Source organism: Pongo abelii, chromosome 2 (genome assembly GCF_028885655.2).
Source record: "Pongo abelii isolate AG06213 chromosome 2, NHGRI_mPonAbe1-v2.0_pri, whole genome shotgun sequence".
NCBI lineage: Eukaryota > Metazoa > Chordata > Mammalia > Primates > Hominidae > Pongo > Pongo abelii.
In genome coordinates, this window is record NC_085928.1 from 134,618,486 (window position 1) to 134,645,381 (window position 26,896).

A 26,896-nucleotide genomic window follows, 5' to 3' on the forward strand; every position below is an offset into this window, starting at 1 on the left:
CGGTATTCAGTGTAGATTAGGGGCCAGCAAAGTTTTCCGTGAAGGGCCAGATAGAAAATATTTTAGACATTGTGAGCCATAAGGCCTTTGTCACAACTACTCCTTCTTCTGCTATAATGCAAAAGCATCCACAGACAATATGTTAAAGAATGGGTGCAGTACTGTTCCAATAAAACTTTATTTAAAAATACAGTAAGCAGACAAAATGTGGCCTGTGGGTTATAGTTTGCCAACCTCTGGCTTAAAGGAACCCTCTCCAGCTGAGCTTTAAGGACCCTTGAGATGACACATTCAATTTCTCATTACAGGCCCAATAGTAGCACTCATGTATATATTCTTTTTTTTTTTTTTTGAGATGGAGTCTTGCTCTGTCGCCCAGGCTGGAGTGCAGTGGCGCTATCTCGGCTCACTGCAAGCTCCGCCTCCCGGGTTCACGCCATTCTCCTGCCTCAGCCTCCCGAGTAGCTGGGACTACAGGCGCCCGCCACCGCGCCTGGCTAATTTTTTGTATTTTTTAGTAGAGACAGGGTTTCACCGTGTTAGCCAAGATGGTCTCAAACTCCTGACCTCGTGATCCGCCCGCCTCGGCCTCCCAAAGTGCTGGGATTACAGGCTGAGGCACTGCACCCAGCCTCATGTATATATGCTTAACACCTCTTTTTAAAGAACAGTTTTCTTTCCAGAGAATATCTACACTCAACAATAGCTGGAAGCCCAACCATGTGCCAGCACTTATGCTCCCCATCTTATTTAATCTGCCTAGTGGTTTGCAAGTAAATGCTCCACAAACAGCTCTTCAGGGAAGGAAGGCCCTAACTGGTGACAATTCATCTCATTAGTCCAGAACTGGCTATCCAGGTAACCAGGTGCCACGGTAGTCAACTTCAAGCTACCAACATATGGAACAACCAGCTCACAAAACTCCTGAAAATTTAACAATTTTCTTGTGCATTCCAGTACAAGCCAGCTCTAGTACACTACTAAATATTAATATATCCAAAATATTTTGAAACATGTGACTGCATCCTGATGTAGTTTGAATGTGTGCCCCCTCCAAATCTCATGCTGAAATGCAATCTCCAGTGCTGGAGGTGGGGCCTAGTGGGAAGTGTTGGATCATCAGGGCAGATCCCTCACGAATGGCCTAGCACCATCCCCTTGTTGATGAATGAGTTATTGCTCAGTTAGTTCATATGAGATTTGGTGGTTTACAGGGGTCTGGCTCCTCCTCCTCACTCTCTTGTTCCCTCTCTCACCATGTGACGTGCCTGCTCCCACTTCACCCTGCACCATGAGTAAAAGTTCCCTGAGGCCTCACCAGAAGCTGAGCAGATGCTGATGCCATTCTTGTACAATCTGCGGAACTGTGAGCCAATTAAAGCTCTTCTTTAAAAAAATAAATTACCCAGTCTCAGGTTATTTCTTTGTAGCAATGCAATAGACTAGTACAAATCCCCATTTTATACCTGAAAAAAACCTAAACTCAGCTAATCTGTAACGTTACTAAATCCCTAAAAAACTATAGTCTTAAGCCCTCACAGACGGGATATCTAGAAGGAAATGGAAAGATCAATTTTAGGAAGAGATTTTTCTATTACAACATTCTGGTTCTCTGAAGTATCCTCAATATCATAAAATAAATACTTAAGGAAACATGACAAATTGAAAATTAACACTGTAATATAATCTCCAAGCCATTTCTTCATTTCCTGGAAGCTGTCAGAAATGTCTTAAGACAGGCATGTCTTAAGAAATGTCATTGCCTTGCATGCCCTCAGATGCAAGGCAATGAGATGACAGCAGCATTTTTACCAAAAATGCCTTACTTGAATCTAATCCTTAGTAAACAATCAACAAATCCAAAAAGAGGGACCTTATACAAAACTAGCGACCAAGACTCTTAACCAATGGCAGTGCTGCAAAAGACCACAACAGGGCTGGGGAGTTGTTTTAAAGGAGACTAAACAAATGAAGCGATGAGAATTAAATGCAATGCACAATCCCTAACTGATCCTTCAACAACAACAAAGGTTGTAACGGACATCATCTGGCTATATGGAAAATTTAAATATGGTTTTATATTAGGCCAGAGGTCAGCAAGCTTTTCAGTGAAAAGCCAGATAATAAATATTTCATACTTTGCAAGCCACACATTCCCTGTCTCAATTATTCAAATTTACTGTTGTAATGCAAAGACAGCTGCAGACAATATGTTTCAATAAAACTTTATTTGAAAAAAACAGCCAGTGGACCAGATTTGGCTTGCAGGCTGTAATTCACCAACCCTGTATTAGAAAATATTGTAACCATGCTAAATTTTCTAAGAGTAACGACTGCATTGTGGTTATGTAAGAGAATAGCTTCCTTATGAGATACAGTACATGCAAAAATAGTTAGGGGTGAAGTATTATGACATGTGTTTTTAATTCTGAAATGGTTCCAAATGGTTCATGGGGAGCGGGGAGAGAAAGAGAAAGAGCATATGGGGAGGCGCAGAGAGAAAGAGAGAAAGCAAATGTGGCATAATGTTAACTGCTGAATCTAAGTAAAGAGTCTATGGATTTTTATCACAGAATTTTTGCAACATTTATGGGGGCTTGAAATTTTTCAAGATAAAAAGCTGGGAACGATGCCTTCAACTGTGAGATTATTAGTAAGTGGACCTGTGATGTGATATTCATCAAGGGGAATTACCTCTTGATCAGTTGTTCCTGCCCTCTCCACACTGACCACCAGGTTAAATGCAAACCAGGGTAGCATAACATGTTAACTCTCAGCATTAGCATCCCCACTTCTGACAGCTGGAGTGGCCAGGAGAGCAGAAGAGGTCTACCAGCTGGCTGCCCAGGTTTACCCTGCTGACCTCTGGTCCAAGCATTGCTGCAGGGTCCGTGATGGTAGACATAACCTCGTTGATTAATTCCATCGGAATATCCCCCATAACTCGGGGTTTCTTGGCCTCCTCCAGAACATGAGAATCAGTCATTTTCCTCTTTTCTCCTATGGTGATCAAAATAAAAGGCAAACAACGGGTGGTTCTAAACACAAAACAAATAATACGCGCCAACTAATTTTCTAACAGCATTGATGGGCACGGAGGTCAACTCTATGTTTACCACCAGGGGAAGGGGTGACAAAGGAAGATAGGAAAGAGAGCTATTGTGAGCTCACAATAACTGCCAACCCAATGCATTCTGAATATTTTCTACTTTCTATGATGATTTTTAACTAGATACATGAAATATTAAGGCACATATTCCTTCACCTGCAAATGCAAGGGGGTGATTCTAGCTATTGTTTATTAGTACTCTCTAATATAGTCTCTTCGAGGTCAGAGAACATGGTCTATATGACACCAAAATGTCAAAATGTATTGAAATTTTTACCTTATGGCCTAAAATAAGACCAATCTTTTGTAAATGTGCAGTGTCTTCTTGGAAAGAATGTGTATTTTCATATTTTGATCTCTATAACTCCATTAGCTCAAGCTTACTGATCATGTTGTATGGATATCAGTAAAAGCCTTACTGATATTTTTGTCTGTTTGACCTATGAATTACTCAGTTGTTTGTTTAAACCCTCAACCGCTGGTTGATTTGATTATTTCTCCTTGTAGTCATGTTAATTCCACCCCCCGCCCCGCCGCCCCCCGGCACCCCACCATATATGTACGGAAATCAGTTTGCACTAGGCTTTGGGCTTTATTGGTTAGTTATTGCTATGTAATAAACCAACCCCAAATGAGTCTTAAAACCATAACAACTTACTATCATAGCTCATTCATTTCATATGTTTCCTGATGGGTGGCTGATTTCAGCTCATCTCATTCAATCTTGGCAGGCTTGCTCATGAGTCTACCCACTGATAGGAATATCTGTGCTGGGCTTGGCTATACACACACACACACACACACACACACACACATACGTATACGTGTATGTATGCACATATATTATGTATATATATCTATATATTATATATTTGAAATATACCATAAATTGTTTTATTTTTAATAAAATTATGGATTTAATTTTTTATAAAATGACACACTATCTTTTACAATGCTTTTTTGCCTTAAAATGATGCCTCACAAAGTGAGGAGGGCCACTAGCCTATCAAGTAGATGCAATCTCACCATTCCACACAATAGGAGAGGCCATGCAAAGGCAGAGAGAACTTTCTTCCACCTTCCTCATGAGATTGCATGGTAGTTTTTTTCTCCTTTCTATTCTCATGTTTGGTTTTTCCAGTTTTTTCCAGACATAACATGTATTTATTTTTACAAGTAAATTTTTTGAATTTTTAAGATGTCTAGATCTAATTTATTTCCTCACATGTGAATCCCACTGCTATCTCAATATAACATTCTCCACATAGCATTCTCACTATCTCTAGTTGAAAAGGAGCAGAACAATATAAAGTAACTTGACTGTAGAAGATTCTTCCAGAAATATTACATATTATTTACTAAATCACTTTCGTCAAGTTCTTTTTTTTACAATTCTGTTGTTGTTTGTTTTTGGAGACAAGTAACAATATTTTCAGACATCTGACCAATAAGTCTTCAAATTCCATGATTCCCTAAGAGTAATGCTGAAAACTATTTATTTCATAGCTGGGGTTTGTACTTGATATGCCCTCTGCTTGTTAGACTGCTAATGGTGTTTATGATTTTTTTTTTTTAAATCTGAGGCTGAATCCAAGCTCACTGGTAAAGAGTTTCTGCATGGATTAGTGATATCTCCCTTGGAAGTGAAAGGGAATAGTGGCATATGCTACATATATGGTACTTCTTATATTATAAGACCCTCTTCTTTCCCTCTTTCATGGTACTTCTTTTATTTAAAAATTTGGTCACATCCAAGATTTGTCTGATGTCAAGTCTGTGGACAGAAATGCAACCTTCAAAACATTCTCTAACTGTGAAATGCTTCTAGGATCAAGAGATATTTTTGCCCGTGTGGTAGATTACATTAATGGCCAAATTCTTTACCCTCCTGGTATCTACATATCTACACTCTTTGCCATGTGACTTTGCAGTTATTCCTACAAAAGGAATAGACTACCTTTTTCCACTTCTCCACCTCTCAACTCTGAGTTCAACTATGTGACTTGCTTTGGATGACAGAATGAGGCAGAAGTCAGCAGGGTATAGTGGCTCACACCTATAATCCCAGCACTGTGGGAGGCCGAGACAGGTGGATTACCTTAGGTCAGGAATTTGAGACCAGCCTGACCAATACGGCAAAAACCCATCTCCACTAAAAATAAAAAAATTAGCCGGGCATGGTGGTGGGCACCTGTAATCCCAGCTACTCAGGAGACTGAGGCAGGAGAATCGCTTAAACCCAGGAGGTGGAGGTTGCAGTGAGCTGAGATCGCACCACTGCACTCCAGCCAGGGTGACAATGTGAGACTCCATCTCAAATAAAAAGAAAAGAAAAGAAAAAAAAAAGAATGTGGCAGAAGCGATGGTTGACAAGTTCCGAGCCTAGGCTTCAAGAGACTGTGTATTTCTTCCTGCCCTCTGTCATCACAAGAAGGACATGTTCCAGGTAGCCCAATAGTCCCAGGAAAATTATGAGAAATATGTGAAGCAGAGTTGCTTCAGCTTAAGTGCTCTAGCCAAGCCAAGCCCAAAACAGAGATTATAATCAATGGGTAACTTCCAAGCAAGCCCAGCCAAGATTGAGTGAGACTAGCTGAAATCAGCCAACTCTCAGGCAACACACCAAATGAGTGAGCTATGACAATAAGTTATTACAGTTTTAAGATGGCAATAACTAACCAGTACAGCCAAAAGCCTGATACAAAGTTATTTCTAGCTGTTAAAATCTGGGACATGCACAATCTGTACTTGGTTCAAGTCTACGTTTTGCACTCCTTAGGTAATGGAGCTCCTGGAGCAAGTCACAGCCCTCTCTTATCCCCTCTTAAGAGCTTACCTGGGTTTGCCTCAAGTCCAGAAGAGGCTTTGCAGGCAGGACTGCTGCTCCTTGTGTTTGGCTGCTCAAGGGAAGATGAGGTTGAATTGTATGAAATTGTCCCAGCCACAGGAGGTGGACTGATAACTGCCCCGGCAAAAGGAGAAGAAGGTGTTAGATGACTGACTCCTTTCTTAGGCAACAAGAAACGAAGTGCACATGGGACCATCCCATTCCTGCCCAATGCCACAAAATAAGTCATCTTTAAAACATAACCCACAAGGCATCAAGACCGTAAAGACAGTAGGGATTATAACTCATTAAACAGAATAAGGATATCTGAGTCTATATTGATAAAATAATAAATGAATACATAAATAAATTAGTGGAGATAAGGAAAGCTCAAGAATACCAACAAAGAAATAAGGACGGAATTATGGAAGTTAGTAAAAAAAAAAAAAAAATCACTATTTGGCAGCCACCATATGATAACTGATTTGGGGAAGATCATGTGTGTAGGCTAAACCCTGTGAGTATAATTTTGATGAAGACAAGATATTTATACAGTCTCAAAATACCTCCCCATAAAAGTATTTTTTTGATTAAAAAGGAAAGGTGGTAATACTGCAGTGGAGAAAGCTGGTGACCACCCCCAGAACCATGGGATCAAACTTAATACCAACAGTGATGGGACAAGCAAACATCATATGCCTCCTGATGCAATGGAAAAATTGCAATAAACCACATTATTGAGACAAGAGGCAAAAACAGAAGACAGCATATAGCTTAGATAACAATACTTTATCAATGTTAAATTTGCTGACAGAAAACCATAGTTTTTATGTTAGAGAATATATGAGAGACATCAAAATTACTAAAGGGGCATGATGTTTGTAACTTTCAACTAATTTAGGAGAAAAAATATATATAATATATATTTGTATTTCTATATAACATATAAATATATATTATATATATAGCTCGCTCTCTTTTTTTTTTTTTTTTTTTTTTTTGAAACAAAGTTTCACTTTTGTCGCCCAGGCTGGAGTGTAGTGGTGCGATCTTGGCTCACTGCAACCTCCTCTGCCTCCCTAGTTCAAGCTATTCTCCTGCCTCAGCCTCCCAAGTAGCTGAGATTACAAGTGCCTGCCACAACTCCCGGCTAATTTTTTGTATTTTTAGTAGAGATGAGGTTTTGCCATGTTGAGCAGGCTGGTCTCAAACTCAAACTCCTGACCTCAGGTGATCCGCCCGCCTCAGCCTCCCAAAGTGCTGGGATTACAGGCATGAGCCACCACGCCTGGCCTATATAGCTCTCTCTTTCTCTTTTTTTCTCTCTCTCTACTCCTCCCCTAAGTTTTATATATACATACACACACACACACACATGCACACACACACAAATTTAGGAGAAAATATATATACCTATATATAAATAATATATAATATATATTTACATATGTAAATATACTTGTATATTATATATAAATTAAAAACATATATTTTATATATATTTAATTTTTTCTCCTAAATTTATATATATATATATATATATATATATATATGTAAATAACTTAGGGGAAGAGTAGAGAGAGAATAAAAGAGAAAAAGAAGGGATAGAGAAAGGGTAATAATAAAGCAAGGATGGCAAAGTGTTAACAATTGGTTTATAACCAGGTAAAGCATATAAAATATACAGGATTTCTTTGTCCTCTTCTTGTAACTCTACTGAAAATATACACGATTTCTTTGTCCTCTTCTTGTAACTGTGAGTTTGATAGTATTTCCAAACAAAAAGGGTTTTTTGTTTTTGTATTTTAGAAAAGGCCATTGTACAAAGTAGGATGCTGCTTTGCTAGCTGTGTTGCTGACTGGTAGCTGATGAGGTGAGAGGTGACAAGGGGTACAGACATTCTCAATAACACTGGTCACATACAGGACACAGCATGGCAGTACAGACAATTGTCAGAGAGAATGTTCATCTACATTTCAGCACAGCCACAGTTCAGTCAACAAGGACATTCCCAGCAGCCAAGAAAGCAATAAAATAAGTAAACCAAGCAAGAGAGATACCAACCCATAGCACTTCTAACTGAATAGCCAGTGGTTCGTCAAAAATCAGAATATACTAAAGTGCCAGGCTCTATGTTTTTTTCTCCCAATATATAGGCCTTCTGAATTTCAAAGCATACTGGAGTGATTCTGAACAAAGAGAAAGCTCTGGTGATTCAGAAGACATCTGAGTATCTTGTAAAATTTCAGGTCCATCCTTATGAATGTCATTTATCACAGATGCATCGATATGCAGACATGCTAATTAAGTAGATGATTACACTCTTCTTTTCCCCCAAGAGAACACATTGCAATTACAGTAGAACAAGAGAAGACAGCCCACTTCTGATGGCTTCAGGTAATACTAAAGTGTACAAGCCAACTTAACTTGGTGACAACCTTAGCCACAGAAAAAAGAATAAAATTCCCATAGGGTCACAGACAACAACCTCTTCCTTCTCCATCCTGTACTACGACAGATAACAATGTGGCTGGAAGTTGAGCAGATTGGAGAATTTTGAGCAAACAAGGGTCAAGGGGAGTTTTCACACACAGAGAAATCCTCTCCACAGACCCACCAAAGGAGAACTATGTTGATCCTGCTGAATAACTTTGGTCCCCCACTGCCTGAGTGAGGAACTGTTCTTCACTCATTCCTTCCACAAGTGTATGCTGTATATTGGCAGCACCCACCAAGATGGTGTGATGTAGTGGTTACAGTTCTGGCTCTCTTAATACAGTGTAATATTTAGGAATTAGATACGGATGTGAAACCCAATTCCATCATTTACAAGCTCTATGTTGGGCAATTTGTTGCTCCTCCCTGAGCTTCTATTTCCTCAACTATGTAAAGGAGATCATAATTCCAACTTCCCAGGGTTTGTGAAAAGGCTTAAAGATACCAAGGAAGCGTCTTAGCCAAGCACTTAATAAATGTATCAATTATTGTGACAAAACTGGGTCTCTGACCATCAAAAAGCTGCATTCACAGGAGATAAAAGACATACAGAAAAAAAGAGGCTAGGATAATATGAGGTGAGTATTGTCTAACACAGTCATTCTCAAATGTTGCTGCACATCAAAATTACCTGGGGAGCTTTTTAAAAGTCCCAATGTCCGGGCCACACCCCAGGACAATAATCTCACACTCTCTTGGAATGGTACTCAGAAAACAGTATACAGTGCATTTCAAATTCCATAGGTGATTCCATTGTGCAGCCATGTTTGAGAACCATGGATAGGATATATTCAAGGCTCTATGAAAGTCTGGAAGAAAAGAGATCCAGTCCTTGCTAGAGGGGATGGGAGAACTTAGGGAAGAGTTTGCAGAAGAAATGCCATTTGAAAGTTAGGTGAGATCAAATCCAAGGTAAAGTGAATAGCACAGGTACAGAGGGAGCAATGCAAAGGATATGTCCAGTAACCACAGAAAACATGTCCACTAAATACTGACTGCTTAACTGTAGAAGAAACATGTAATAGGCACAGACAGGCCCCAAAGCACTACAGGTTTTGGACCAGAGATACATGAAATTACAATCTCAGGTTAGAAAAAAAAAAAAGGACACAAAGACGTTTTTGACATGTTTTTGGTAATGAGCTCAAACAAAAAGAGTATGATTCAAATAAAATTCCTCATTCACTAGTACTTTGGTTTGTAGGGATTTAGTTATATTTACACCTAAACTTGAGGTCTAGATGAAAACCTTTTTCAAAAATCACCTCTCAAATGCATTATGCTGAATTAAAGTTACCAGTCTCAAAAAGCTATCTACTATATGATTCCACTCCTATGACATTCTGGAAAAGGCAAAACTGTAAGAACAAAAACACAGATCACTGGTTGCCAGAGCTGGAGGTAGGACTATGAATGCGCTATAGAGAGGTACAAGAGAATCTGTCTGGAAGGAGGCCACTGTTCTATATTTTGATGGCAGTGGTCATTACTCAAGTATATGTGTTTGTCAAAACACAGTACAGTAAAAAGAGTACATTTTACTATCTATAAATTATCCTTCAATTTTGTTTTTAAAGCAAGAATAAATCATTTTTTCTTTGCTGGAGGCATTAGAGGCAATACTCACAAGCCCCCATATTACACATTGACCTAGAGCACTACAAAAAACTCTTGACATCAAAATTTTGCATCCTGTCTTTCCCCATGGCCAGATATAAACTGTTTTGGCATTTCTTGCCAAACTTCTCCATGGAGTCTTCCTAGTGTCAAAGGCAGGAATTCAGATCCTCTTTCTGGGATCACTGTGACTCCAGAAGGCACCTGTCTTCCTTCCTCACAAAATGCCAACTGATGCCACTGGCTGATTCAAGCAATAGCAAGGATGCCCTGCCCCACAGTGAAGTAGTTCACATCCTGAGACTCAAGACTGCCGCTTTCACTCACTATCCACCATTATACCTGGTGGTAACTTGATGTACAAAACAGACATCATAGATTAAGAGGTCAGACTGAGACTTGATTCCTAGGTGTATCTAGCCATCGACTGAGACTATAATTGGGTTTGAAAACAGCCAGCATTTGACTATAGAGCTAAGCTCATTTGACTATAGAGCTAAGTATAAGTTGCAGTGAACTGCAACTTACACTTCAGGTTGGCCTTCCTGGTTGTTCTCTGATTTATGTAAAAGGAAACTTACCTGTTTGGATGCCTAGCTGGCTGGTTCTGGAAGAGGCTGAGAGAAAATCCTGATCCCAGATGGGAGAGTTTTGACTATAAACTTCTTCTTCTAGCATGGACAGAAATCTAGACACAAGAGTAATAGCAGTAAGATTAAAAAAAAAAAAAACTACTGTAAGGACAACAGCCCTAATCATCTGTGGCAATCACCTTAACATCAGTGTCTCAAACCTTCAATCAGAAATATAATGGAGAATTACAACTCAAATTATGATTTAGTTGGGCAGCCCTGGTATATTCAAATACAGAAATGCATTTATACAAATGTTTACTCTTTTGACCCTGCATAGCTTAACATAACATAGGATACAGACATATGAATTACATCAGTAGAAATGCATTAATCTTCCTCAGTGAATCTCAGAGCACGATTTCAGCCCTCCATATAGCTGCACTGTCACTGTCATTACCATCACAAAAGTTACTAATATTTATTGAGTGCTTGCTTTGTGCCTGCACTGCTCTAAGAACTTATTACTGAATCCTCACATCAACCCTATGAGTTATATATTCTATTTTTATTTGTCACGCACATATATAGCTTTTACTACATGATAGGCAGTGTTGTAAGTGGTTGATGTATATTAACTCATTTGATCTTTGTAACAACCCTATGAGATAAAATTCATACCCATTTCACAGATGAAGAAACTAGGGCACAGAGAAGTTAAATATTTGGATCAAATTACCACAACTAGTAAATGGCAGGATCAGGATTGGAACCAGTGATTAATTACTATGCTAACTTTAAACCAAATGGATCTCAAGTTTTGGCAACCCATAGAAATCATCTGGAAACCTTATTAGAAATACAGATGCTTATCAGAATAGGGCAGGTGATTTAAAAAGAATAAAAAATTAAAAGAGAAAAAAAGAAAAAAGAAATACAGATACCTAAGTCCCTCTGAGGCTTACTGAATTTTTTTCACCAATAAATGGGGGAAAAACAGAAATATCTAAAAGCACTAAAAATAGTTCAGAGTGGTGAAGCTATCAGTGGTCTTCTTCTTCATTTTTTCCCTGAACCAAATTTTCTTCACTTTTAGAATGAAATATAGATACACAACTTAAAAAAAAACACTTTGTAAATAGGTGAATGGGGAAAGAGGCACACGTTAAAGCCAAGTGAAAAAAGGCAGCACATATGAAGAACAGGAAGATAAGAATGTAAGCCCTAAAAACGCATCTGAGAATTGCAGAGACCTCCCTGGGTGCTGGGAAGCCGGTCCCAGCTCTCACTCTGAAACAGTGCCCAAGACTCAAATAATACCTCAGGCTTCAACATGTGTGGTTCTGCTGCCAAAACTGTACGTATAAATCCCCAATAGCCTTAAATGTTGTCATATTCAGTGAAAAGGGATTTAAAAGGAGAAGTGGGTGGCAGTTTTATCCCACCATTAGTAATAGAGAAGAAAAGAAGGCAGCATTGATGTTTTAGCTCCTAGCATAAGCATGCCAGAACTATGGGCTGCGGGAACAAAACACGCTTATAATTAGCAAATATCTGCAAGAAGCAAAATGAATTTGTTATGGAAAAAAAAGTTATTATGCAAAGTAACTAAAATTTCTCTTTAAATACCATAACAGGTGTTGGGAAGGGAGGAGTCTTCTTTGTCCCTTAACTCAGAGACAGAATGACAACTATCACCTGAAAACATAAAATGCTGCTTATATGGCAAATGTAATGGATACATAAGTAAGAAAACTGCTTCAATCTCTAAGGAAAGGAGCTTACATCAGTTAAAAGACACTGAAATACATGAGTGTGCCCTAATTTCATAACCCATTTTGGGGGCAACATCCAAACTGCAGTTTAAGTGCTTCAGAATCTCCCTCCACAGAGGACAACAAAATGTTCATGTCATGACTTAGTCTCATGTACTGGTTCTCCAAAGAAAAATTTGACAATCAGGTTGTTGAAATACATGTGCAAATATTGGGTTTTGGCCAAAGCCCATCAGAATTACCCATGACATCTATCTAAGGTTTAGGATTTGGGTTAAACTGCCAAGGAATCTTCAGTCAATTTCTATCAGAAAACCATTTTATTGTTGTTGTTTTGAACCTAACTTGTTATGAATTAAAACTCTATCTTTACTGAGACAAAAATTCCGTAATCTAATAATACTATCTGAATAATAATAATCTAGTTTCTCAAACAAAACAGTGTTTCATCAATCTTTGATCAAAGAATATTTCCTCTCAAATTCTATTCTCTACATCAGCAGTTCAGAATGGTGTGGGGACCCTTCAAAAAATTAATGAATCCAGGAGCTGGCTTTTTGAAAGGATCAACAAAATTGATAGACCGCTAGCAAGACTAATAAAGAAGAAAAGAGAAAAGAATCGAATAGATGTAATAAAAAATGATAAAGGGGATACCACCACCGATCCCACAGAAATACAAACTACCATCAAAGAATACTACAAACACCTCTACGCAAATAAACTAGAAAATCTAGAAGAAATGGATAAATTCCTTGACACATACACCCTCCCAAGACTAAACCAGGAAGAAGTTGAATCTCTGAATAGACCAATAACAGGAACTGAAATTGTGGCAATAATCAATAGCTTACCAACCAAAAAGAGTCCAGGACCAGATGGATTCACAGCCGAATTCTACCAGAGGTACAAGGAGGAACTGGTACCATTTATTCTGAAACTATTCCAATCAATAGAAAAAGAGGGAATCCTCCCTAACTCATTTTATGAGGCCAGCATCATCCTGATACCAAAGCCGGGCAGAGACAAACCAAAAAAGAGAATTTTAGACCAATATCCTTGATGAACATTGATGCAAAAATCCTCAATAAAATACTGACAAACAGAATCCAGCAGCCCATCAAAAAGCTTATCCACCATGATCAAGTGGGCTTCATCCCTGGGATGCAAGGCTGGTTCAACATATGCAAATCAATAAATGTAATCCAGCATATAAACAGAATCAAAGACAAAAACCACATGATTATCTCAATAGATGCAGAAAAGGCCTTTGACAAAATTCAACAACGCTTCATGCTAAAAACTCTCAGTAAATTAGGTATTGATGGGATGTATCTCAAAATAATAAGAGCTATCTATGACAAACCCACAGCCAATATCATACTGAATGGGCAAAAACTGGAAGCATTCCCTTTGAAAACTGGCACAAGACAGGGATGCCCTCTCTCACCACTCCTATTCAACATAGTGTTAGAAGTTCTGGACAGGGCAATTAGGCAGGAGAAGGAAATAAAGGGTATTCAATTAGGAAAAGAGGAAGTCAAATTGTCCCTGTTTGCAGATGCCATGATTGTATATCTAGAAAACCCCATTGTCTCAGCCCAAAATCTCCTTAAGCTGATAAGCAACTTCAGCAAAGTCTCAGGATACAAAATCAATGTACAAAAATCACAAGCATTCTTATACACCAATAACAGACAAACAGAGAGCCAAATCATGAGTGAACTCCCATTCACAATTGCTTCAAAGAGAATAAAATACTTAGGAATCCAACTTACAAGGGACGTGAAGGACCTCTTCAAGGAGAACTACAAACCACTGCTCAATGAAATAAAAGAGGACACAAACAAATGGAAGAACATTCCATGCTCACGGGTAGGAAGAATCAATATCATGAAAATGGCCATACTGCCCAAGGTAAATTTATACATTCAATGCCATCCCCATCAAGCTACCAATGACTTTCTTCACAGAATTGGAAAAAACTACTTTAAAGTTCATATGGAACCAAAAAAGAGCCCGCATCGCCAAGTCAATCCTAAGCCAAAAGAACAAAGCCGGAGACATCACGCTACCTGACTTCAAACTATACTACAAGGCTATGGTAACCAAAACAGCATGGTACTGGTACCAAAACAGAGATATAGATCAATGGAACAGAACAGAGCCCTCAGAAATAACGCCACATATCTGAAAGGATTCAGATATGGAAGGATTCAGGATCTGAAAGGATTCCCTATTTAATAAATGGTGCTGGGAAAACTGGCTAGCCATATGGAGAAAGCTGAAACTGGATCCCTTCCTTACACCTTATACAAAAATTAATTCAAGATGGATTAAAGACTTAAATGTTAGACCTGAAACCATAAAAACCCTAGTAGAAAACCTAGGCATTACCATTCAGGACATAGGCATGGGAAAGGACTTCATGTCTAAAACACCAAAAGCAATGGCAACAAAAGCCAAAATTGACAAATGGGATCTAATTAAACTAAAGAGCTTCTGCACAGCAAAAGAAACTACCATCAGAGTGAACAGGCAACCTACAAAATGGGAGAAAATTTTCGCAACCTACTCATCTGACAAAGGGCTAATATCCAGAATCTACAACGAACTCAAACTAATTTACAAGAAAAAAACAAACAACCCCATCAAAAAGTGGGCAAAGGACATGAACAGACACTTCTCAAAAGAAGACATTTATGCAGCCAAAAAACACATGAAAAGATACTCACCATCACTGGCCATCAGAGAAATGCAAATCAAAAGCACAATGAGATACCATCTCACACCAGTTAGAATGGCAATCATTAAAAACTCAGGAAACAACAGGTGCTGGAGAGGATGTGGAGAAATAGGAACACTTTTACACTGTTGGTGGGACTGTAAACTAGTTCAACCATTGTGGAAGTCAGTGTGCCATTCCTCGGGGATCTAGAACTAGAAATACCATTTGACCCAGCCATCCCATTACTGGGTATATACCCAAAGGACTATAAATCATGCTGCTATAAAGACACATGCACACGTATGTTTATTGTGGCACTATTCACAATAGCAAAGACTTGGAACCAACCCAAATGTCCAACAATGATAGACTGGATTAAGAAAATGTGGCACATATACACCATGGAATACTATGCAGCCATAAAAAATGATAAGCTCATGTCCTTTGTAGGGACATGGATAAAACTGGAAATCATCATTCTCAGTAAACTATCTCAAGGACAAAAAACCAAACACCGCATATTCTCACTCATAGGTAGGAATTGAACAATGAGAACACATGGACACAGGAAGGGGAACATCACACTCTGGGGACTGTTGTCAGCTGGGGGGAGCGGGGAGGGATAGCTGTAGGAGATATACCTAATGCTAGATGATGAGTTAATGGGTGCAGCACACCAGCATGGCACATGTATACATATGTAACTAACCTGCACATTGTGCACATGTACCCTAAAACTTAAAGTATAATAATAATAAAATAAAATAAAACAAAAAAAACCAAAACAAACAGAATGGTGTGGGGAAGGAAGGCTATATCATACCTAGCCAGCCTTTTCAAATTACGCCTTTTACCTTCCTGACCAAGCGCTGATCTAGGCGGAATGACAACCACAAAATGAACTGTCTCATTCATTTCTCGCTGTTATTGCTCCATGAGAAGTCATCAACTGCACCCTTGGCCTATCTCACCAGCATCCAACCTCTTAGCTTAAATTTTTGGTTCTTAGCATTAAAAATGCATTTCCAAGGCCAATGGTGCAGCACTGCAACTTTCTATTGCTTTGCAGCATTTCCTTCCTTTTAAAATATTTAAATGATCATTTATGCCTTGGAGCTCTGACAGGTGCAAGAAGCAAGGAGCACCAAAGTATGCCTATTCTACAAGAAATTTAGCATAGAGGTTCATCACGCTGAAGGAGCTCTCTATTCCTCTTCATCCCTGCTTTTGCAGTCTAGTTTCCAAAGAGTCGGGGCAAGTCTACTATAGCTGAGGCAGGGATGGTTCACCAGTGCTTAGAAAAAGTTGGAGAAATTGAATGGAAAAAAAAAAAAGCCACTTGAGTTCTTTTGCACCATTTCTGAGTGGCTGGAAAATGTACCTAAACATTCTCCCTCATCCTCCTAGAGCCTCCTGGCCGCTGAATATACAAAAGAAAGCACTGCCCCATTCTATGTGAGTCAGAGACAATGACCCAGGTAGGACAAGGAGGGGATAAGGGAGCAATGATGGCAGTCAACCCAAGTCAGGCTACTAAATGGACTGGAAAACACCCAAGAAGATTCACAAAGGGAACTGAGGGTCTTTTCTCCCTCCCCCTTGGAATGCTTTTTCTATCATTTCCGATCTTGCTATTTATGCAGGCTTTGGCATTGTATTTAGCAACCTCAAGCTCTGGGATCAAACAAAGACCAGCAAAAACTCTCCCTTACTTTGGGAAATGAGTGAGGATTAGAGTTCGTTTTTCAAGAGGCAGTTTATCTTTTTCCTGTCTTGCTTGTTCCAGGAGTTGTCGCCTCATAACAGTGAAGACCGAGCGAAGCAATGTTCTCCCAAACACCTGTGTGGTTTCATACCGAGGTAGACTGTCGCAGAACTGTGGCACGTTGCAGTAACACAGCCACCTGCGACAAGAGAAGTCAAGCACCATCAATATCCCGTAAATCCCCAGGTCATCAGAAATATTCAATTATGTTTATCTCGTACTATTAACCATAGCAGAAAAAAACTAGGCCTGCAATAACAAGCAACAATATCCCTGCCAGCTAGTGAAACTTGGGAATGCAATTAGATTACCCTTACATCACCACTTGTGTCTAATTCTGTTAAAATCAACTTATTCTGCAGCATCATACAGTGAGTCCTGGAATGAAACAGCCCCTGGGATCAAATTCCAGCTGTGCCACTTAACTAGCTGCATAACTTTGAAAATTTGATTACGCTATTTAGCCTCTCTTTCCTTACGTGTAAAATGGGGACAACAATAATACCTACTTCATTGGGTTCTTGTGAGCATTAAATGAAATACTGTATATAAAGTGCATAGTATAACTGGAGTTACTGGCACATTAATGGTAGTTTAAATAAAAGAAAAAATTAAAGGAGAAGCTGAGGAAGTCCCTTTTGTGAAAGAATCAGAATTAACCGTCTAGTCCTTTGAGTAAAATGTAAGATTTATTTTAAATGCCTACACAGTACTTATCGGAGGTTTGGTGGGAAGATAACGATCTTCGGGACTGTTTAAAACTCAGTCAAAAATGTAGGAAGTATTAAGCTTCTACCATTTGTCGCCTAGGTACATTTTTCAACGACTCAAACTCAAAGTCAAAAATGCACCTCAGCATCACTGCACAATGCTGGAGGAGGACCCAGACCAGAGGGAAGCCAGGAGTTTTCTTGAGATGTGACCACAGTTCTAGGGTACACTGACAATACAGGTCATCTAATTTAGAAAGTGCATTCGGCCAACATACAGTGGAGAGTAAAAGTCTATTCAAAAATAAACCTCTTTTTCTTTCTTTTTTTTTTTTTTTGAGACAGGGTCTCACTGTGTCACCCAGGCTGGAGTGCAGCGGTACAATCTCGGCTCACTGCAACCTCTACCTCCTGGGCTCAAGTGACCCTCCTACCTCAGCCTGCCAAACAGCTGGGACCACAGGCATGCACCACCACACGTGGCTAATTTTTTCTTATTTTTTGTAAAGACGGGGTTTCACCATGTTGCCCAGGATCATCTCGAACTCCTGGACTAAAGAGATCCACCCACCTCGGCTTCCCAAAGTGCTGTGATTACAGGCATGAGCTACCAAACTCAGCCAACCCTATTTTTTTTTTTTATCTCCCAGAAGTGGAAGATGTGAATTTCCCAGGACCCAAAAACATAAATATAACAGTGGTAGCCATGGAGGGTGGCACCAAACGAGGAAAAGGTCAAAAAGCATTATTCCACAGATTCTTCTTCCTTGAGAGCAGACCCAAATCATCCTCTTCTAGGAAAGGACTGCCTTCCAAAAATCAAACCTCTCCTCCCTATGTGCTTTCCTGTTCTCCTTTAAAACGGGAGACAGCTCTCTAATGCGCCCAAGCTGCTACAAAAAGCTCCCGATGAACTTTGAGCCCTTTAATGAAGAGAGGAATAATATTAATTTATTCATGCTCCTTTTTTTTTTAATCTTATTCTGCATTATAAAATATTTCGCCTGTATGTGTGCTAGTGGTGGAAATTGTGGTGGATGTGGCAGTGGTTCACCTTTGGAGAAAAAGCTTTCATTAGTGTTAGTTCATCTGCTTACTTTAAAAATTAACCTAAAATTTCTGCTACTATTTCTATTTCTTCTCTCAACTTTTTTCCTTTAATAATTTACACCCAAATGTTGTTTATGTTTACAATACTGAAATGGGTATCTTAAGTGTTAATGTTGTCTTTTGTCTGAAATAGTGATCTTGGTAGCAGAAAAAAATTATAAAGTGCATTTATTTTGTAATTCATAAGGTGCTTCATATAGAAATTCACTGCTTTCAAAGCCAGTTGTTTGCTAGATGTTAGTCTGTGGCCACTTAATTAAGTTAAAAGAACGGGCTGGCTAGGCATGGCATAGTGGCTTACACCAGTCATCCCAGTGCTTTGGAAGGCCCAAGCAGGAAGATTGCTTGAGCCCAGGAGTTCGAGACCAGCCTGGGCAACATAGTAAGATGCCCATCTCTACAAAAAGTTTAAAAATCAGCCAGATGTATTGGCACATACCTATAGTCCTAGCTACTTGGGAGGCTGAGGAGGTAGGATCGCTTGAACCTAGGAGTTCTAGGCTGCAGTGAGCGATGATTGTGCCACTGCAATGCAGCCTGGGTGACAGAGCGACAGAATGAGACACTGACATGCTATCTATCTATCTATCTATCTATCTATCTATCTATCTATCTGTCTGGGGCTGAGGGGAAGTCAGATCCCAAATAACTAGTAATGAAACTGTAAATATAGAGTTAAACAGTCACAAATCTTCATAATCAGAAGTTCAATTTCGTGAGACTTCGGCAACCACAAGACTATCTGTAAGACTTAATAAGGTCATGTCTTTCATGTCTTGCTTAATAATGGGAATACATTCTGAGAAATGAGTCAGGTGATTTTATCATTGTGCAAACACTGGAGAGTGTACCTACACAAACCCAGATGGTAGAACCTACTACACACTTGGCACCTAGGCTCTATGGCAGAGGTCCCCAACTTTTTTGGCACCAGGGATTGGTTTCATGAGAGACAATTTTTCCATGGCTGGGGGGTAGAAGGGATGGTTTCCAGATGAAACTGTTCCACCTCAGATCATCAAGCATTAGACTCTCAGAAAGAATATACAGCCTAGATCCCTCACGTGCACAGTTCACAATAGGGTTCAGGCTCCTATGAGAATCTAACGCCACCACTGATCTGACAGGAGGTGGAGCTCAGGCTGTAATGCTCACTCACCCACCACTCACTTCCTACCGTGCAGCCCGGTTCCTAATGAGCCACGGACCTATGGTGGACCATGGCCCAGGGGTTGGGGACCCCTGCTCTATGGTCTAGTCTATTGCTCTTAGGCTGCAAACCTGTACAGCATATTACTGTACTGAACACTACAAGCAACTATAACATAATGGTAAGTATTTGTATATCTAAATATACCTAAACATAGAAAGCTACAGCAAAATTTTGGTATAATCTTAAAGGACTACTGTCATTATATGTAGTCCATTGCTGACTAAAACGTTGTTAGGCAGACCCTAAATTTTAAAAATAACAAAATATGTCCAATCTTCTGCAATGAAAGGTTTAAAGATTTATTGTCCAATAAAGCTTTCACTGATGATGGGGATGATTCTATGTCTCTGCTATCCAATACAGTAGCCACCAGCCATTGGTAACTACTGAGCACTTGAAATGCGGCTAGTATGACTGAGAAGTTTAACTTTTAATTTTATTTAATGAATTTCAATTTTACTTTTAAATGGAAACAGTGTAAAATGTTTTCCCATTAAACACAACTTGATTGTTCTAGTAGGACTCCATTTAGTTTTAATTGTTAAAAATTTAGCTACTGAATTAAGATGTGTGAAAAATACACACTGGATTTGTCCAGGTGCAGTGGCTCACACCTGTAATCCCAGGACTTTGGGAAGTTGAGGCAGGTGGATTACCTAAGGTCAAGAATTCAAGACCAGCCTGGGGAACATGATGAAACCCCATCTCTACTAAAAAATATAAACATTAGCCAGGCATGGTGGCAGGCGCCTGTAGTCCCAGCTACTTGGCAGGCTGAGGCAGGAGAATCGTTTGAACCTGAGAGGCGAAGGTTGCAGTGAGCCGAGATCATACCACTGCACTCCAGCCTGGGAAACAGCGAGACTCCAACTCAAAAAAAAAAAAAAAAAAAGGAAAAAGCAAAATAAACACTGGATTTGGAGGTTTGAAGGACTCAGTACCAAAAAAGTAAGTATACATCCTTAATAATTTTTCACAATGGTTACACGGTGAAATTATATTTTTGTGGGGTTTTTTTTGTGGGGTTTTTTTTTTTTTTTTTTTTGAGACATAGTATTGCTCTGTGCCCCAGGCTGGAGTGCAATGGCATGATCTCGACTCACTGCAACCTCCACCTCCCCATTCGAGCAACTCTCCTGCCCCAGCCTCCCAAGTAGCTGGGCTTACAGGTGCCCACCACCATGCCTGGCTAATTTTTGTATTTTTAATAGAGACAGGGTTTCACCATGTTGGCCAGGCTGGTCTTGAACTCCTGACCTCAAGCAATCCACCCGCCTTGGCCCCCCAAAGTGCTAGGATTACTGGCATGAGCCACCGCACCCAGCTGAAATGGTATTTTTGATATATTGGGTAAAAAATATATATATTATTGGCCAGGTGTGGTGGCTCATGCCTGTAATCCCAGCACTTTGGGAGGCCGAGGAGGGCAGATTACTTAAGGTCAGGAGTTTGAGATCAGCCTGGCCAACATGGTGAAACGCCGTCTCTACTAAAAATACAAAAACGAGCCAGCTGTGGTGGTGCATGCCTGTAATCCCAGCTACTTGGGAGGCAGAGGCAGGGGAATGGCTTGAACCCAGGAGGTGGAGGTTGCAGTGAGCCAAGACTGCACCACTGCACCCAGCCTGGGTGACACAGCAAGACTCCGTCTCAAAATATAAATACATATACATATACACACACATATAAAATTCAAAATAATTTCTTATATCTATTCATATTATATGTAGCTACTAGAAAATTTTTAATTATATATCTGGCTTGCATTTTTGGCTCATATTATATATCTACTGGACAGTGCTGATTTAGAGTCTAAACAGCATTTCCATCTGAGGAGAGATCTGCAGACGTCTAAGGCTCTAAGACTGACATTATTTCTGATACAAAGATGATAGGTTATAAATATTATCATAAAATCCTAAAAAGTTATCCAAAAGTGCTTTAACAGGTTATTCAATCTTTCCAGGGTAGAAGACAGCATAGATTGTTATTAGCTAGTAAAAATTTTCAAATAATGGGCTTCCATTCATTTCCTCAAAGTCATTTTATAGACCTCAATTTATACTTTTCAGCTTTTTCTTCTTAACTTCCAAGATTAATCTTATTTTGTAATCTGTTAAGTTCACAGTAGATTAAGACAATGAGGCTGAGTCAATGTGTGTGTGTGTGTGTGTGTGTGAGAGAGAGAGAGAATGAGTGTGTGTGTGTGTGTATGTGTACTTCCGGTGTTGTTTTAATAAATTGATTGATATTATTATTGCACATAGTGAGACAGAAAGAAGGAAACGGACGTGCATGAGCACATGTATTCCTCTGAAGAAGTAACTGTGGAAAAGATTTTACCTACATGACTGATTTCAGGTCTACTAAAAAGAAGCAAAATGATAGTTTGTTCATTTTTACATGTCTAATAAAGATGGTATTTGCATGCTATTTTCTGACTGTTCAAATAACTCCCAGATTTTTCACATCATCATGATGATTTGTAACTTCTGGGAACAGAATTTAAAAATGTGAACACAGAAGACCATGTCATTCTACTGACTTGCTGAACTGAAAATCCTGTGGTTTTCAGGAATAAACTGACCTGCCCTAGTTCACAGGGACTGAGGCCCAGTTACTTAATTAAAGTCCAGACTAGAAGTCAGATCTCCTGTTTCCTAGTGTTCTTTCCATGCTTCCTGATAAATCTGTTCTAGACTTACATGTCTAATAATGACTGCTCAGTATACATGGCAATAGGCTATACATCATAGAAGAATGGCTAAATAACACTGTTTCCCAAAAACAAGTTAGCTCTAGCTAACTTGCTATGTATTCTTTTTCTTCTTCTTCTTTTTTTTTTTTTTCTTTTTTTTTTCAGACAGGGTCATGCTCTGTCGCCCAGGCTGGAGTGCAGTGTTAGGATCATGGATGGCTCCATGCAGCCTTGACCTCCCAGGCTCAAGCAATCCTCCCACCTCAACCTCCAGAGTCACTGGGACCACAGGCACACGCCACCACAGGCACACGCCACCACAGGCACACGCCACCACAGGCACATGCCACCACACCCAGCTAGTTCTTTTTTTTTTTTTTTTCTTTTTGTAGAGATGAAGTCTCATTCTGTTGTCCAGGCTGGGCTCAAACTCCTGGGCACAAGCGATCCTCCCGCCTCAGCCTCCCAAAGTTGCTGGGATTACAGGCATCAGCTACTGCACCCAGCCATTCTGTATTCTTATGAAACATCTCCCCAGTGTGGGGGTAAGCTTTAACTTTCAAAAGTTCTACACAATTCAAAATCTAAGACTAATTACTTGCCACTTTCCTTCAGCAGACTATTGGTCAGTTGTATTTTAAGAAGTCAAAATCCTCTGACACTTTCTTTTTAGGTTATTTCTTCATGGAATTATAATAGTGTACTATCATGAAATTCAGGAACTTCAAAATATTTGCCCACATTTTTTTCTATAACCACAATGCTCTTGGGAGTATATATAAGGTACAGTTAACATACACTTATGTAACAATATTTAGGTTGAGGAAGGTGGCTCACGCCTTTAATCCCAGCACTTTAGGAGGATGAGGTAGGCAGATCACCTGAGGTCAGGAGTTCGAGACCAGCCTGGCCAACATGGTGAAACCCCATCTTTACTAAAAATACAAAAATTAGCCAGGCATGGTGGCACACACTTGTAATCCCAGCTACTCGGGAGGCCAAGGCAGGAAAATCGCCTGAACTCAGGAGGTGGAGGTTGCAGTGAGCTGAGGTCGCGCCACTGCACTCCAGCCTGGACAACAGAGTGAGACTCCATCTCAAAACAAAAAACAACAACAAAAAAAGAATACTTATATTTTTCTTTTCTTCAGAACAGAGAAGTAATTTAAGCAGTACTACTGTTCAGTCTGCTTTTAATTTTTATGGAATAAATATTTACAAGTTAGCTCTGTAATGAACACAACCATTGTCTAAGTCCAGTCTTTTCCACAAAGAATCCTGTTTAACTTCATTTTCAGACTGATATACTGCAAACATTTTCAGCACATCTTTGTTCTAATATTTACAGTAACTGCTATAAGTTATAAGCTGAACCAGCGTTATAGGTCCTGAGGTTCTCTTACAGCAACATCAAGATAAAGCCTGCTGGTGCCTGCAGCCAGTAATATTACCCATTTTTGAGAAGATCAGTATCAGTGAGACATCATGCTGTGGTGGTATGTGGTTTTTTTAATTCCCCATGTGGTCATGGCAGTGAGGTTTTACTCAGAATATTGATTCTCCTAATTTTCACAGGTTGTTCCTCTCTACTTCCCTTTCCTCATCAACATGACATGATGCTGGGGACGTGGGGGAGGTTGGTGTCATCTACCTTCATTTCCTTATTTATTATTAACAGGGGCTCTTGGTCTACATTTCACCTAGAAATCAGCAGGTTTCAGAACTCATCAGGGCATATTCATTTCATTTCAGAAACTTGCTGAGAAGAGCAAGTTTCTCTTTCCCATTGTCTGACTCCACTTTTTGCCTTCAGCTGTTGGCTCATGAGGCTGGGCTATAAAGGACTCTTTTGCTGTTTTTCTATTCCCTGCTATCTTAATTTCTAAAGCGATATTCAAATAATTACACACTCACTCAATTATACATTTAAGGCTTTAGCTTAATAGCTCCACACTGGCAGTGCCTGAGTTTTAGAGAACAATGTGCATGGGAGGAAAATGATGATGAGCATCTTCCCAGCACCTGTTCTGTGTGTCAGAAACTACATACAAACCACCCATGGAATACTCACAAAACTCATGACACTTGGACAGAGAAAGAAACCAAAAGTCTCTTTAGACCAGAGACTGGTCTAAAGCTCATGTAACAAGGGAGAGATGGACCCACACCATTCAAACCCAGCACTCATCCAAACCAATTTCCATTTTTACTACTTCTTAAGTATTCATAAATTCATAAGTGCCACCAATTTCTTAGTAATTCTCAAAGGCTGCCTTGCATTTTTCTTCTGTTTTCTAAAATATCATAGCTGGGCACAGTGACTCACACATGTAATCTCAGCACTTTGGGAGGCCAAGGTGGGAGGATTGCTTGAGGTCAGGAGTTTGAGACCAGCCTGGGCAACATAGTGAGACCCTATCTCTATAAAAAATAAACAAATAGCCAGGCATCATGGCATGTGCCTGTAGTCCCAGCTACTCAGGAAGCTGAGATACATGAATTGCTTGAGTCTAGGAGGTTGAGGCTACAGTGAGCTATGATCATGCCACTGCACTCCAGCCCAGGATATAGAATGAGACACCATCTCTAAAAAAAATAAAAATAAAAATAAAACAAAATATACTAATGTCTCCCAAGCTGCTTCACAATTAATTCTCCTTTTTCTTGATGAAACAATTATTTTCTCTGTCAAAAGTTGCAAATGCATTCAGGGCCCTGGCTTTGACAAATATTCAGTTTTGTCAATTGTTCACAGACAGGATTAAAAAATACATATTTTTGAGAGACTTATCATCTCAACTCTTATTATAAACAAGAGTTTCAATAATATAGCAGAGTTTCAATAATATAGAACTATTGTTAATGTAAAATCCTCAAATGAAAGATACAGAAATAAAGATAAAATTTAAAAACTTATTTTGAAGAAATCTGCAATTCCTATAAATATCAATTACTAAGGAGAAAATACTTTATAACTGAAATTGCATATATTGCAAAAGTGAAGAGAAAGAGAGGAAAAGGGTGTGTTACACATGAAATTAGGTCAATGTCAGAGAGCAAAGCTTATTTTAAATTATACAATTCTTCCATGTTATCTGCTGTTACAGAAAATAACCTGGGCACAAGAGGTCTTGACAGGCTATCAAAAGATACTACTGCCCACTTTAAATCAGGAAAAAAATAGGCACTAAAGCTCCCTAATATCCCCTGATGCAAGCTTGATGTGCCTCTGAAATATAAACAGAGAAAAGTTATAAAAAAGTTGAAAAGAATGGATGACCCAAGTCACATTCCTACAGATGAAAATAAATGTAGGTCATTATATTTTGTATGGTACAAGTTTAAGATTTGTAAAACCAATTCTGTTATTCTGCAAGTAATAAGCAATAAAAATAAATTTTCACTTTAGAAGAAAATATATGTTCAATCCAAGACTATCTGCAGAGTTTGAATGTCCAGCAATAGAGAAATGGTTAGGTAAATTATGGTAAATCAACTCAATGGACTATAATGTAATCTGTGAAATGTTTGATATGATGTTAAGTGAAGAGACATAACGGCTACAAAATTCTACATTTTCTTTCATTATAACTAATGTAAAATGTTATTTAAAAGGACAAAACCTGGAAGATAATATGTATAATGATATCACTTCCATCACAGTTCTGGAACTAAGCTAATCTTTCCTTTAAAAAAAACTTTTTTTTTTTTTTTTTTTGAGACAGAGTCTTGCTCTGTTGCCAAGAGTGCACGATCCCAGTTCACTGCAACCTCTGCCTCCGGTGTTCAAGTGATTCTCCCGCCTCAGCCTCCCAAGTAGCCGGGATTACAGTCACGTGACACCATGCCCAGCTAATTTTTGTATTTTTAGTAGAGATGGGGTTTCGCCATATTGGCCAGGCTGGTCTTGAACTCCTGACCCAAGTGATCTACCCACTTTAGACTCCCAAAGTGCTAGAATTACAGGTGTGAGCCACCATGCCCAGCCTAAAAAAAATTCTTTAACTTCATTATATGGCCATTGCATTTTTTGAGTGAGGGCTCTAATTAATTTCAGAGTTATAGTGTAGCTATCTAGTCAACTATATTCAATAGATAAATAACACAAGCCACATATGGATTTTAAATTTTCTAGTAGCCACACTGGAATGGTAAAAACAGGTAAAATTAACTTCAATATATTTTATTTAATCCAATGTATCCAATGTACTATCATTTCTACATGTAATCAATATTTTAAAAGTATTAATGAGCAATTTTAAACTCTTTTTTGGT

General features: G+C 39.1%; 1 protein-coding gene across 2 annotated transcripts in view; it reads right to left on the reverse strand.

The window, feature by feature from the left end:
* The window catches only part of KAT2B (lysine acetyltransferase 2B), a 115,658-nt gene that overhangs the window by 27,421 nt on the left and 61,341 nt on the right, over positions 1 to 26,896 (reverse strand). For both annotated transcript variants that reach the window (XM_024245200.3, XM_024245201.3), the window contains exons 6-9: positions 16,838 to 17,029; positions 10,632 to 10,738; positions 5,946 to 6,071; positions 2,864 to 3,000 (exon numbers count right to left, since the gene is read on the reverse strand). In XM_024245200.3, coding sequence (XP_024100968.1) covers positions 2,864 to 3,000; positions 5,946 to 6,071; positions 10,632 to 10,738; positions 16,838 to 17,029 — 562 coding nt within the window. The remainder of the gene's footprint in view (positions 1 to 2,863; positions 3,001 to 5,945; positions 6,072 to 10,631; positions 10,739 to 16,837; positions 17,030 to 26,896) is intronic.